Source organism: Nematolebias whitei, chromosome 3 (assembly GCF_014905685.2).
Source record: "Nematolebias whitei isolate Nwh7 chromosome 3, NemWhi1, whole genome shotgun sequence".
Lineage (NCBI taxonomy): Eukaryota > Metazoa > Chordata > Actinopteri > Cyprinodontiformes > Rivulidae > Nematolebias > Nematolebias whitei.
This window is the reverse complement of record NC_056500.1, coordinates 22,085,817-22,101,136: the sequence shown is the minus strand read 5'-3', so window position 1 is coordinate 22,101,136 and position 15,320 is coordinate 22,085,817. Positions and strand designations below refer to the sequence as shown.

Sequence of the window (15,320 nt, the reverse complement as noted above, 5' to 3'; positions counted from 1 at the left end):
GGAAAAGCATGAAACACATGGCTGACTGTGTGCAGTGCGTGAAATTACCATATTTGTTACAAAGGGAATATTTACTTTAGGTATTATGACCATAAGCTTGGAAAAAATAATAAATCATGAGGCACGTAGGCTGGTGGCAGGTGTTAAATAACTGTTTAATAAACATTTTATAAATATTTTCAGTGGTGACTTGCCACCAACTCTCCCCTTCCTCCTCCCTTCCCTGTGGCTCTTATCTCTCACAGTCCTCTTTCCTTTGTCTGGTAAATTATCACTCTCGTTCTTCATTCATTAGCATGCTGCTGCTTATTTAGCTACGCTGCTGAGAAACCTTTAACAAAATCAACTGGAAAATACTCGATATAAGGCAGAGAGCGCAGCCCTCTCCTCTCCTTCCACCCATTCTTTCTTTGTGTGTTTTATGTTTTTTTTTAAACCACATCAAAATGGAAGCACGGTTTTTCCATAATGAGGAGGAGGGAGATAAAATATGCAAATTTACCAAGAAAAGGTATAATTAAGGCAAGTAATAAAAAATGTTGTTTTCACAGATGTTTATTTAGTATTTTTGTATAAATGATGGCCTTTCTTTTAAAAATAATCTTCTTCTCCATCTTTAGTGATACTAAATTATTGGTTTCACAAGGAACATATTCATAAACACTAAAAGTCAGTCAACTCTGCTTCCATCAGCCCATTCAGAGGTTTTTATTAACTTAAGGGGACACACTGGGGGGGGGGGGGGGGGGGTGCATACACACGAAAAGGTTGCGTTTGCTATGTTCAATGAACATGTTGGTATGTATCAAAATGAACATTATGTGAATTTTGTGTGTAAATGTATAGAAATATTTCACCTGTTGTGAAAACATGCAAACGCCACGCTAATGTTTCAGTGAGCAGTATGAAACTATAAAGTACAGAAACTTGTCTAAACGTGACTCCATTTGGTTTTCTGAACTTCAGGAGCATTTAAACGTTTTCTGCTGAGTTTGAGCATATTCGGTTTAAAGTCAACTGATGAAAACAAATCATATTTATTCTTTTACATAACTACCATTGGCAAAACAACTTCAGTCCAATGTAAACTGGAAAGTGTCCTTTGTTTCTGTCGTGTGTAGATGCAAACGCGTCGGTGACCACTCGCCTGCGAATTCGGAACAACTCACGTGCGATAATTCTTCAGGTCAACAAAGTGTAATGGTGCATATCCATTAATAGCTGCGTAAAGTTGGGTGAAAATGTAGAATAATGCCAGCTTTGGGCTGCTGGAGAACATTGTCAATGAAAGAACGTTGATGAAGTGTGTTTTTAATGATTGCACCGACCTGCTGACACAAAATGAAGCCTAGCATTTTATTTGATTTAGAGGCTCGGGGCCATTCTTATGGAACTCTGTGCTGGACTGGCCCCAGCCTTACAGAGAGAAACTAGTGGGGCCAGTTCAAGTCCTCACCACTCGGGTTACTTTCAGAAGGAGATGACAGACAGGTCGGGTCTTTCACAGTTGTTCCTGAGTTGTGTCTGAGTTTTAATAAGCACTTTGGTAGCAGTTGCTGTTTTAAATGTGCTTTATAAATAAACACCAAAGTACATGCTCAATAATCCAACAATGTTCAGTCAGGTCATCTGGATGGTTTCTTTTTTTGCTGAGACGTTTCGTCCTTCATCCAAAGGACTTCTTCAGTCCGAGGAGATACAAATAAACTGGAGTCCCACAAGCACCAACTCCCATAGTGGAAAAAACAATTTGCTGGTCATTCATTTATAAATAAAGTTGACTTAGCTTGTGTAATTTCAGCCAAATTGAACAACCTCATCCAAATGAAGCCTAAGATTATCAAATCCTCTACACCACGGCTGAAACTCTCGATGCAAAGCAACTCATTTCTTGACTCAAACTTTTTAATAAATAAGCCTCTAAGTTCTACCCAGATCCTCTCTGTGTTTATAGTAATTGTGTTATAAACACATGTGTAAAGCTGGAAATGAAGTGCGCTGCTGGCAGATCAGCACCTCTGGTTCACTTCGTTCATTTACAAAAACAGTGTGTATCTTATGTAACATCACAGCTGTCCTTCACTTTACTCCCACTTTCATGTCTGACCATTTAACATTTTTCTAAATGTTTGGCGCTGCTTTGACAGCTTTAACTTCACACACACTATCACTCTTTGTGCATGACACAGATATCAGAGGTCAGTTTGCCAAATATGTTTTAATACCCCACTACCATAATTTGGTGCATCTATGATTGGCATTCCATGCAATTCCCCATTTTCCTGCATCTAGATATAATTTTGATTGCACAAAGAGGAGGATAACACATGCAGGCCATATTTGTATAATTAAACGGAGCTGTTTTAGGGGAGGAACTTTCTGTGTTTCAGTTTTATGCTTGCCGTAGAATGTATGAAGGAAAGGCGCACAGAAATGTGTGGGCACTTTGCGGCTCGTTTATCAAGAACTCGCTCTGTTGCGATTTTTCAAAATAAGATTGGACATGACACACAACTGGCTGACTGATGGATGAGCCGCACGATCGGAATGGAATTTTTATTTAAAATAAATTATTTTAAAATATTTAGCACCTCCTGCACGTTTGTGCAGCCCATAGCTGCAGAGAAAAGCTTCCTCCTGCAGCTCTGTGCTGCCCATACTGCAGGATGAACTTCCTGCTGCAGCTGATCAGCTGAACTCCGTGCAGAGCGGAGAAGTGGGCGTGGCCAAGAGCGCTTGCAGGTGGCAAAGAGCAGAGGAGGCAGGGAGCTGAAATCATGACATTCTATGCTCTTTTAGAATGTTTAGAGTTTAGAAACATTGTTTAGAATATTGCAAGAGTGTGGAAAGTGTTTAAAACACCTTAATATAAATATTAAAGTAAACTACTACTTACTACTTATACTACTATTCCTATTTTGCGTGTTTTCACTTATCGCGGGGCTTAAGGGTACAGATCCCCCACGATAAACAAACTAATGTATATAAATATAATGCCGCTACTTTACGGATTTACACCTACCACGGGGTCTCTAGAACGTAACCCCTGCTATAAGTGAGGGATCACTCTATATTAAAAACAATGATGCAACCATAGCGTGGTCAAACATACAGACGAACATACATGATGCATTATACAGTTTGGATGAATGCCCTGAATATTTTCTGTGAGATGGATGTTGTTAAAAAGCAAAGAAACAGTTCTGTGGAAACTGAAGAAAGTCTGTTGACCCTGCATTTAAACAACACATTTGAGGTCAAAGTAATTCCCAGCTTGCATGGTTTTTACACACGCACATTATGCAAATGTTGAGGCGGCAGAAATGCTGATGCAAACCTCCAAGACTTATCTGAGCTTCAAGAATATGGAAATTCAATTATACCTCCAGATAAAAATAAAAGCAGATTTTTTTTTTACTTCATATGCAATGAAAATAAACTTTAGATTTAGTTTGTGTGTGTGTGTGTGTGTGCGCGTGCAGTTGTGTTAATCTAGTTTGACAATAATAAGAAAGGAAACGTTGCAGATGGCTGAGCTTTGCTACAATTCTATCAACAGCTGAACTACATTTTACAGCTCCTTATATTATTAATGGTGTTTGTTTTATTGACCATCACCCTCCTGGCGATTTTAAAAACTAATCACTAGAACCTCATTTTCACATCGGCTGTAACAAGGTAAAATTATACATTAAACATTTTGTTAATCTTTGTTAATCATTCTGAGCTTCTTTAGAAGTCAGCAGTGCTAGGCGTGACAATATCAATGCCATTTGATGTTACGTTCATTTTCTTGTAACAAATTACAAAATATTTTATAATGTTGGTTTTGTATTTTGATCACAGTCACAACAAAAACAGTGGTGGCTGTGGTTGCTCTAAGAGCTTTTAATGACCGTGCACTTAAATAAATTATAAGAACTATTAGTAAAAAAATTAAATGCCAAATGTCGTGGATAAAGATTCCCTGACAACCAGGTCTTCACATTTATATTTACAATCAATTTAGATCAATGCATTTACAAGTGCACATTTATCCATGCCTTCACCTGTCTGAGGTTCTGATCCGTTCTGCCTTCTCAAACTGAAAAGGTTAGTTTAGTAGAGAACTCACCGGAGGACTGTCCGTCCCCTTCACCTTGTGTTTTCAGAACCGAACCCTGCAGCTGCACACAGAGAGCCGCTGCAGGTAAACATTTCTCAAGGTTCTTACGGGGAATAATCACTGTCTACCATAACATTCAAAAGTCTATAACATGATAAAATATGACCTCATCACTGTTTTTTTTTATTTTTTTTTTTACAAATAGTCACATAAAGAGTTACTATAATTTAGAGGAAAGATCATTGGAAAATTAAATGTCATTAATACCAACAAGAAGGAGTAGGTAAAGTTATGAAGTCTGTATTAATATCATAAGATATAGCGCATGATGCGCATATATATTGTATATGTATAAGTGCAGTTCATATATATATATATATATGTGTGTGTATGTATGTATGTATGTATGTATGTATGTATGTATGTATGTATGTATGTATGTATGTATGTATGTCAATTCCCTCGCAACCACATTTAACATTTAGGCAAATCAAATATAGAAATGCAAGATAATTACAACAACTGCATGTCAACAGCACTTCTGGGTTTTTAAAGCTGTAACATCGAATTAAATTAACACAGAATGAACAAGTCAATCATTTAGCTTTCGAGGACAGTTCAATATGGTTTTCAATGATTAATAAACAATAGCAACTGTTAAACAATAACAACAGTCTTTGTATTTTAAAAAAAGAGATAAATCAACATCGTGGCAACTTACACTTTATGTAAATAACATTTTATTGCTCCTGATGACCAAATGTCGTCATTCAGAAATTTTATTATATTTCCAACTTAATTAAGCTAAAGTTCAAGTGTTTGTGTTTCAGCAACATTATATATGTTGCACTATTAAATAAACAACATGTAAGTGCAAATAAACCATGATGCTTTGCATTTTGGTCCTTCCCATCACCAAAAATATTTGGACTTCCATTATCATCCATGAGTCCCATTAGTTTAACGAAGCAGTAGATTTAGTTAAATTTCACACCAGCCCAGGAATAGGATGTGTGTTTAATATGCTTCAAAACTCTGTCTTCATTTAGCTCCACATAAAAAAAAAAAAAAAACAGTGTGAAGGGAATATATTATTTATTGATCAGTTTCCTGATACATTCAATAAGTGAATCACTTTTCCATGACAACACACCATGGTCTGTTACCAAAACAGTGATGCTATCATCAGGTTTGTATAACTATGCTCAGTTTGCAAAGTAATCAAAAGCACATATTTAAAATGAGTTCAAAATAATACATATCTGCACATCTATACCTCAAACACCGACTATGAGATTTGCGCTCTTTGACCTCAGTGATGTGCACAGTGGTTTAAATTATTAAACATAAAGAATATCTGTCAAAAGAAGATCTTTAATAAAGAACATTTCTATTCCGCTCTGATGGAAACAGCTGGCAAAAAGATATAAAATGAGAAGTGATAAAATAGAGGAGACAAAAAGAGAGAGGAAAGATCTGAGAGCTGCCCATTATTTCCATCAGCCTCATAGTTTTAGGTGCACGTGCTTCTGTGCACAAAGCTACAAATCTGAGCACGAGCAACCATCTTCCCCAATCTGCACAGATCTCATGAATATGATTGACCTTTTTCCACTGTATGCTAAGCGTGCATAAAGGGGAAAGGAGAAACTAAACAGAGGCAAGCAGAGTTAATTTAGAACAACACATTATTGGGTGCTCACTGCAAATATGGAAAAGGACAATCTAATCGATAAACCAAAAGAATGACAATGACCTCTCAAATCAATGTCTGCACCCCATTTTCTCACTGTGAAAAGACAAAAGCATCAGTGCGGGTGCTTTGTTGTTGTGCTTTGTGCGGTTTGCACCTGTGAGCGTGCGCTATGTGTACATGCACAGTGTTGTGGTGGAACAGTTGCCAGGACTAATCATTATTTAGTTGTGGCGAGGCTGAAAAGGTCAGCAGTCTGAAATGTCAGCCTGTGTTCAACAGGAGCCAGATGCAGCCATGCACTGCTCAAGTGTCCAATTAAAGAGGGCCGGGCGAGGTTTGAGTGGGTCTGTGTGTGGGAGTGGGTGCAACTTTGTGTGAAATGAGAAAAGGGGAGGGAATGTATGCTGTTTTTTTTTTGTTTTTTTTCTTAATGTCAGTATACTGTAAGTAGACTTTTTGTGTAAAATATCTAAATACTTCATATTTTTGTGGCTTCATTAATCAAATTTAATATTTTATCAAATGATTTTGAATACTTTTTCTGTAGTTTATTATACACAGAAACAACAAATGTACAAGAATATAAAAAATCTTACATTAATACAAACTGTAATATTTTTTGTTAAAATCTTTTTGTATCAAATCTCACATATACGATATGTAATCAAAGCTGAAGTAAAACTAATTTGAAAACCAAATATTTTGATTAGAAGTTTTCTATTTCAAATCTCTACCTTTTAGATTATCTTTCAAGGTAAATTCTTAGGGTCTTTGGTGGCTCAGTTGGTAGAGCTGCTGCCTCTCAGTGAGACAATCAATTTGCCTGAAAATATTTTGTGAAAAATCCAACAATGTTATAAGTTCATATGCAAACCACTTCATTTTCTTGCACAGCTGTGCATGAGAGCTTCTTGCTTTAGGACCACACTTTGGAATTCAATTTAAGTTTTCTATTACTGTTACCTATTGTGCGCAAATTTATGCTTAAATGTGAATCATTCGTTAGTAGCTAATGAAAATCATTAAAAACAACGGCCAACAGAACAGCAGGGGCAGAATCCTCATCAATTTTTTTCTCAGTTTCCCTCAAACACAATATATAAAGCCACTTGAAACTATTAGTTTGCTCACACCCTGCATTTCCCCCCGCTGCTCGTGTAGTGAAGATACAATGTGGAATGAAGGACAGAGAGAGAGAAAGGAGAGAAAAATACAAGAAAACTCTGCAAAGATAACCCGACCGTGCCTAAATAACATCATTAATAAATAACAGAGGATAATGAGAATTCTGTTGAACCAATCAAGCACAGTGAAGCATCAACAGGAGAGAGGGAGACAGGTGTGCAGACGACAAGAAGAAAATGGGCAAAAGAGGTAAAACTCTTTTAAACTGAACACTTTTAAACACATATTGTGGGTGTGTGTGCGTGTGCATGTGTGTGCATGAACGCTCACCTACTATGAATAGTAATAAAGCAGCAGGGCAGGATAAAATATGTCTGTCAAGTTAGGGATTTAATAGACCTTGATTCAAGGCCACACATAACAACAGGCTAAAAAAATGACCTGCAATCATTAATGCAGCACACACCAAGCTCTACACCAGTCAGAGGAAGACGCTTTAACAAAGAAATATTTTAAAGCTGTTTCAATCTGTGTTGAATACCTTAAAGAGGGTAAAGACTGAGTACGGCTATAGTTCTACTGAGCCCTCGTCGATGTCTTTCAAAAAGGTCAAGATTTAAAGAAAAAAACACACATTTGTTTTAATAGAAATTTGTTCGTGTTTGACAATTTTTGACAACAATTTGCACTGTAATAAAAAATATTCAGATTAACGTGGATACTTTCCCCTTGCATGACATACCCATTCCCTTGTGTGTATAAATAACTCCTTGGTTTTGACTTGCTGTAAATTAACTTCTGAAGTGTTGAACTTTAAATAATCCTATCGAATCGCTCTGCAGAGTTTTGTTCCTTGTACAACATTTCAGGCAAATAATTATATAATGTTGCTGGTGGGATTAACCTGTGGGATTTGGAATGGGATTAACCTGTATAAATAAAGGTTGAAAGGTGATCAATGCTCACCAGAGTTAAATAGAAAATCTTTTATATGTTTGAAGATTGTTCACAAAGTCTGCTTTTGATAAAATGGAAAAAAAAAAAAACATTGCTGCCTAGTGACATGAGATGTCGTAATATATTTCTCATACTTATTGCATTATAAGTCATTACCATTTAATTTTGATATTTTGCTCATCTGTGCTTGACTTTAAGTTTGCATGTTGTCCATGAGTGAGTTTTCTCCAGATACTTCTGTTCACATTCTGAAAACAAGCACATTTCACAATGATGCATTGCACATGTTTATACCTAAAATCAGTTTAGAATAATCAATTATTCTGCCCTATTTGTTTTGCGTCAGCCGTGTGAAAGACAAACCAACTTTCCAGGATGTACCCCACCTTTTGCCGGCTGACTGCCAGGATGGTTAGCAGCCACTGACATGACCTTGAACAAAAACAGAATAGCTTCTTCATACTGTGGTTCTGAGATAGGGGCACAGAGATGATATTCTCTTCTCTAGTAGTTCACACAGGAGTCAGTCGAGCAGAGCAAGTCCACCACCATGTGTGCTAACACATGAATCTGGCATAGCGGAACCACTGGAGTGACAGGAGCATTGTTAGAGTGTAACACTGCACATGACTACTTCACACTCACAAAGTCAGCTCCAAGACTACATGTGTTACAAGCTCAGAGGATTATTCATTCAACCTTTATTTATACAGATAAATCACATTGAGCCTTGAAGACTCATTTACAAGTGAGACCTAACCTGATTAACTTCTAACTACCCATTCTGTCTCAGCCATCGATCCAAAATTAAGGCATCTCAGACCCAACTTGAAAGTGTTGTGTGAAATGGTCTTTTAAGTAGGTTTTAAAGAAACCTACTCATTCTCATGTAATTCAGTTGAGTATTGGAATAAAAAGACAAGACAGTGCAAAAACTGGTTTTACACAAATGAGTTGTAGATGTGTAAGATCAGTGACTCACTCTGTTCTTCTTACCTCACCCATGAGGCTGCACACAATATGACATGTCTTAGTGGAAATGTCTTTATGACATACATTTTTCAATAGCACAAACATACACACAGTCAATCTGGAATACACAAACTTCTAACAATATGAAATATACTTTCTGATTGTATTAGATACATTTTACTAATTAGCTTTTATAATGTATATGAATGTATTTTGCTCAGTGCCCTGAGTTGACGTCTTTTGTGACTGAGATGATGTGAAAAAAAAAATAAAATAAAATCAACAAAAACAAAAGTCCAGTTCTCTTTTATTCAAGAACTTCAGAGTACATAGTTGTAGATAGTTTTAAGGCAAATTGGTGTAAAACAGAAAGGTGTTCTCTTAGACATGAAGACAACATGATGGAAATAATTACATGTTTGAAACTAGGCTTAGAGTACATTGTAATTTAGTTTTCTTCCTTCCCATGTATAAGGCTTGAAGGTGCTAGATTTAACATTTTACCCTGTGTCACACTGAGTACCACGACTTGTGCTGCCTCTGGCCAATCAGAGGAACAGCTGCAGTGTAAACATACTAAACTAACTGGGTCTCCATGAGCCTCATGCATTATTCTAATCAAAGTATATTACATCATCCAGATACTTTAGACATATAGGTTTCTATATCCTTCTTGTCATTGCCATCTGTTTTCTTTTTTCCTCTCACTGTCCATCTCAGTGAATCCCTTGCTCACACAGCTGCCTCTGTAGGAAGCGTGTGTAGATTTCTAACACTGCAGCTACTTTGTGACATGTTTCCACATTCATCTGAACTTGAATCATCATATGCACACTTGACCACACAATATGAGATTTGCAGATTGAATGCAAAAAAAAAAGTGCAAAACATGCACACACCATGATAAAGGTGCCATTTGAAAAGAAAACAAAAGCACTCAGTAGAACCTTCATAAAGGCGTTTCATAAGTATGATCACATATTATTTTACAAACTGTATTTATCATTTGGATTAATTTAGTGATCTAAATAAAGAACAAATATGTTTATGTTTGTATCCTACACTTATTTGTATTTGGTATTAACAAAAATGGTGTTTGAGTTTTTAAATACATTTTTGACAAGTTTTCCAAATTTAAAAAAAGGGAAAGCATGACGGCTCAGTGGTTAGCACTGTTGCTTCACAGCAAGAAGGTCCTGGGTTCAATCCCCGGCTGGTCCTGGGGTCTTTCTGTGTGGAGTTTGCATGTTCTCTCCGTGCATGCGTGGGTTTTCTCCGGGCACTCCGGTCTCCTCCCACAGACCAAAAACATGCATGTTAGGCTGTCTTCAGGCCCAGGCCTCCCTTGCAAAAGAGATCTGTGATCTCAATGGGCTTGGACTGGTTTAATAAAAGTTAATTTATAAAAGGGTGTGCAAGCATGAACCGGTAGGCACTTAGTGTCTTTTCTGTAAACATAAACTGAAACAACCTATTTTACAGTTCCAGAGTTGTTCCTCATGCGTTTCACATGCTTTTGACATGTAAAAATTTCTATACACCATTTTGTCAAAGGCTAGCTATGGTCTCATTTGCATATTTATTTATAAAAAGGTATTATTAAGGAGAATTTACATATGTGTGTATGGTTCTTCTACTCTTCGTTCATAGAAGCATGTATGTAATCAATGTGTCATCAGAAAAGCAGTAATATAGATACATAGTTGGCCTTAACATAGTCTGCGATGTGTTTTAAACAAAACTAAACAAAAATTCCCAGAGGAAAATATATTTACAGTAGATTATGTTCTCGCTTGTGTCCTGCAAATACCACATACAAGTGTTTACATGTTACATGTTTTCAAATAGCTGTCAAGTCTATGTTTAAAGGTGAAACTAGGGACAAAAAAATTCAAATTAATTGTCTAAAAATGTCTGCTGTTCAAGTGTAATTTTTTTTTCAACTATATGTTCTGAAAAAAAGAATCATTATCAGCCCTGTGATTTCTCCAGCAATGCCATCCTTTTTACATACACTGATGATAAAACCATAGTCTGCAGAAGACATCCCTTAACAGAATTTCAAGTAACAGATTTGAAGCTATCGCTTCAGCAGTGCTCCTGCTGCAGGGCTTTGACAACACAAGCAAACTTGTATCCGTTGTTTCTCTTCAGCCCATCTGCACAGATTTGTGCAAGCAGCACCCAGAAAACAGCCTGTTCCTCCTATTGAATGCCTCACAGTGTGTCTCAGAGCCGTATTGACAGAAATGTGACAAATCAATATCAAACAAGTTATAAAACAGATAGAAATATACACTGATACTAAGCTTTTACTGCCATTGATATTCCTACAGGATCATAAAATGTTTTTTTTTTTTTTTTTTTTTGCGCTGAGTGCTGTGTTGGGTCGATGGTGGGTGACGGTGAAGTTGGGAAATAAAATTCCAGGGACTTACCTGAGGTAGTGATGGTTAACAGGTCTAGACGTCTTTGTTGCTGAAAGAAAAATGAAAATGAAAGACAAATGTCACAAAACAGTGATCAATAATTTCATCAATTCTCATATTTTAGTCTTGCAGAAAGTCTATTGATCCCTCTCGCGTGTGTAAAATTGATTAACCCTGCTCAGTGAAATTTCTAACTTAGCTTAAGCAGCAGCATTTTGGTGTTAAACTAAAGTCTACAATTTATTTTTGACCATATTTACAATCACTTGCAAGTAATTTTGCATTGTCATTACTTCCATTGAAGACATTTATATGCTAATTGAAAACATAAACATAAAAAAGTGCTAGAATAAGTTATTGTAGTTGCATGGCAACTTGCATAAAAAACCCTGCTATTATTAGGATAAGTGTTGGTTTGACATCTACGGACTGTTATGACGTATACCAACTGTATATTTATTGTGTGTGTGTGTGTGTGTGTGTGTGTGTGGGAGGGTGTGTGTGGGTGTGTCAGACAAAAAGAAACAGAGAGAGGGAGCGACTGTGATCATGTGTAAAAGTAATGTTGCATTTTGAAAGAATGTGTAAATTTACACTTGATTTCTTCAACACCTAAGAAGTAATCTGAAGGAAGTCCTAGGTCCCCCCCCCCCACACACACACACAAACACACACACACACACTCACTCACTCGCATACACTTGACTGCTGAGCGCTGAAGTAATCAGCACCCCAGGCCTCATCATCTCCCAGTCTCTGAGGACAATCCTCACTTTCCAGGATAGGATGAAGGGTGCATGTGAGTGTTGGAAGTGTGAGATACAGTCACAGTGAACACCAGTCGTCAGAACAAGACAGCATTAATATTCAAGCATCACACTGACCATTTGAGAGGGATAAGCAAAAAGGCTCTCAACATATTCAGAGCCTTCTCTCTTTGAATACAGCATCACCTGAAGAGGAACTCACAGATCAGGCTACTAAACACTTGTTTTAGTTTTTAGTGGATGTACATATCAGTGACATGAGATTTAAAATTTGAGTGTAAACGAGTCCGCCAAATAAATGAATGGTTGTAATTCTAAATAAAAACAAATTAATAAAAATGCATGTTGCACGGACTGCAGGTTCCATGTGAATATACGTCTGTTCTGCACCGAGTGTCACTGAGGGTGACCACGCAGCAGCAGAGGTCACTGTAACAACATGAGACAAGCTAAGATCATGCTCTCTGCTCACACACTGATTTATACACACACAGCTTTCACCCTCCCTACCTTCTGTACAAACACACTCACTTAGGTTTTACATTCACCTGAAGCAGAGCAGCAACTCTCCACAGTCAGTCTGATATGAATCCAAAGCAAAAACCACTTGGGAAAAAGCTTCAGACTGTATTCTGAAATTGTTTGAAACAGAAATACCATATCTTCACAAGCAAAACATTTTGTTTGTCAAGCAGCAAGTTACTAACTTAATGTTATCACTGTTTTAGATAAAGGGCTGCTCTCATCGAGTCTGAGGAGCTCCGCTCTCACTCCATCCTACTGAAATAAACATTAAATGACAAACATTAACTTCCTTAGGGAAACAACAGTCTACAAATTGCTAATTTATAAATATTAAACATAATCAGCCTTTATTGTCATTGCACCGAAGCACAGCAAAGTTTCATTTCATTACAGCCCATCCAAAAGACAAACAACCAAACAACATAGACATGGGAGGACAGAGTGTCTGAGGCTGCAGCCTCATGAGAGGTGCTGCCTTTTATTGTTAAATAAGGAAAAGGGAACACAAGGGAAAGAAGAGGGGAAAAAAATCATATCTCACACTGTATCCCTAACAGGCCACAGTATGACGTTGCCAAAAACCTCAGCATAAAAAAAAGCAACATACAGATGACATAATAAGATGCATGTGGAGTGGGTGAGGGTTAAGTGGTAAGAGGGCTCCCAGCACAGGCCGCCCAGGAGAGCGTCGCAGCCACCTGGTGCTTCGCATCCAACCTAAGTTACCGTACAAGGAGGGAGGCCAGCAAAGGCAGTGGGTTGAGGGGAGTGTGAGCTTTGTGAATGAGGGTATGCATGTGTGCGTTTGTGAGTAAGTCCATGAACATTGTTCCAGACAGGTCCACAGATGTCCTTGGGGAAGGAAACGGTTAGTGGGGGCAGAGCATTTTGTTCACATAACATCCAGGAGAATTTGAGATAGTTAGCTTCCAAGGCCGACACGGGGGAGCCAGATTCAGATTACAATTGTTTTGGGTCAGGTCGACTTCGTTGATTTTCGTCTGTCTTACAGTTCTACTGGTACATCTTGATGGTGACTCCAAACAGCCAAATTTCGTGGTCAGTACCACCGAGCCAAGCTTGTAACTTCTCCGAGGTCGATTCCTTCCCGCCAGTGAGATTCAGGAGCCGCAAGTAGCCTGCGATTCTCAGCAGAAATTGAGTCCAGCTTATAGCTCAGCTCACACAGCATTTGAGTTTGAGTGTTCACAGCCCAGCACATTCCTTCACACAGGCCAGGCAGATTTTACAATGACCAGAACAGCTGCGAACATTTTTCAAATTTGTTGATATGCCAGGTAACCACCAACTCCAAAAAGCAGAAATCCTGTTATCATCAAGCCAATTATGTACGCATCTTCAACATCCTTGACCGACAATGTGGACAGACACACAATCTTCCACTGCTCCAGGAATCCATCGTGTATCCGTCTGTAAGTGTCCCGTCGAGGCAGGAGGGCTCTCCTTCGCCTTTTCTTCTCGTTGTGCAAATTTGATCAATTACATTGAGAGACTAGCTGACCAGATCTATAATTTAAAATTCAGAAGATATAAAAAAAAAGGCTCCAAAAGGTTCACAGGACAAAGAGCAGAAGCAGGGGAAGGAGTGGGAGGAAAAAGCACCCGTCTTCACCGAGAGCAAGAAGGAAAAAATAAAATAAAATACACAGAGTATTCAATTATTTTACTGAATTTTATTACAGTGGGTTGCATAAGACTGTGTATGATTGTAATAATGGGGATTGAATTTGATTGATGACATGTGCTGCTGATTATTTCATGCTGCTGTATTCATTCATACTCATCTACTCGCACAGGCTCGTTTGTGACTATGTTGTTCGGCGTATTGTTCTTACTTTAGCGTATTTCTTAGTTTACATCTTAGATCCTTATTATTGTTTCTTTTCAATTTATATTCTTCCTGTTGTTGGATGTAACTGGGACCCCAATTTCGTTCCACCTCACGTACCACATGCGATGCGAATGACAATAAAGAACCTTGAATCCTTGAAATAGATAATATTTAGGTTAAACCAGATCCATTTACTCTCTGTGTTGTGCCATGATCAAACTTTTGTTGTGACTTGGAAACATAAAATTATAAAATGAAAATAAACTGAAATAAATTACCAATATTCATAATAAAAGCTTTATACAAATCTCACACTGTAGCGTCTTGTACTAAAGTATAAATATTTACGAGCTGTTTGACTCATAGTCCTATTTATTAATGTTAGAGTTGACACATTTGTACAGTTTGATTTCTCAGAGTGTGTTAACTGAAACCCAGGAAGACTCCAGAGAGTGACGTAAGAAATTTAATTTATTTACAATATTTACAGAGACTGAATTGGGAGGAAACGAGTACGCATCTGTGGAAGCAGAATGTAGATGGTAAGGTTTTTCTTTAAGGCAGAGGATCTTCTGGAAGGTTTTCATATTAAACACAGGAGGCTTATTCAGGCTGAAGGAGTTCAGGCTTTGAAAGGAGGGCAAGATTCCAGGTTCCAGGAAGGCGAGTATGGTAGGTGAGTTTCACATGTTGGTGTATGAAAGTCAAAGCAGGATGAAGAGGTAAGTGAGGGTTTTTCCAGTTTTATGTCTGCGTGAAGAGGATTGGTTTAATGTGTGAAGGTCCAAGGCAAACTCAGGCTGGAGGATGAATTCAAGTCTCAAACTTGAAGAAAATCAGAAACTTAATCTCATCTGCGAGGAGCACAAGAAAAACAAGATTTCACAATATC

General features: G+C 37.7%; 1 protein-coding gene across 1 annotated transcript in view; it reads right to left on the bottom strand.

The window, feature by feature from the left end:
- The window catches only part of agbl4 (AGBL carboxypeptidase 4), a 396,952-nt gene that overhangs the window by 113,712 nt on the left and 267,920 nt on the right, over positions 1–15,320 (bottom strand). Inside the window, exon 5 of the mRNA XM_037698354.1 lies at positions 11,294–11,333. Within this exon, the coding sequence (XP_037554282.1) occupies positions 11,294–11,333 (40 nt within the window). The remainder of the gene's footprint in view (positions 1–11,293; positions 11,334–15,320) is intronic.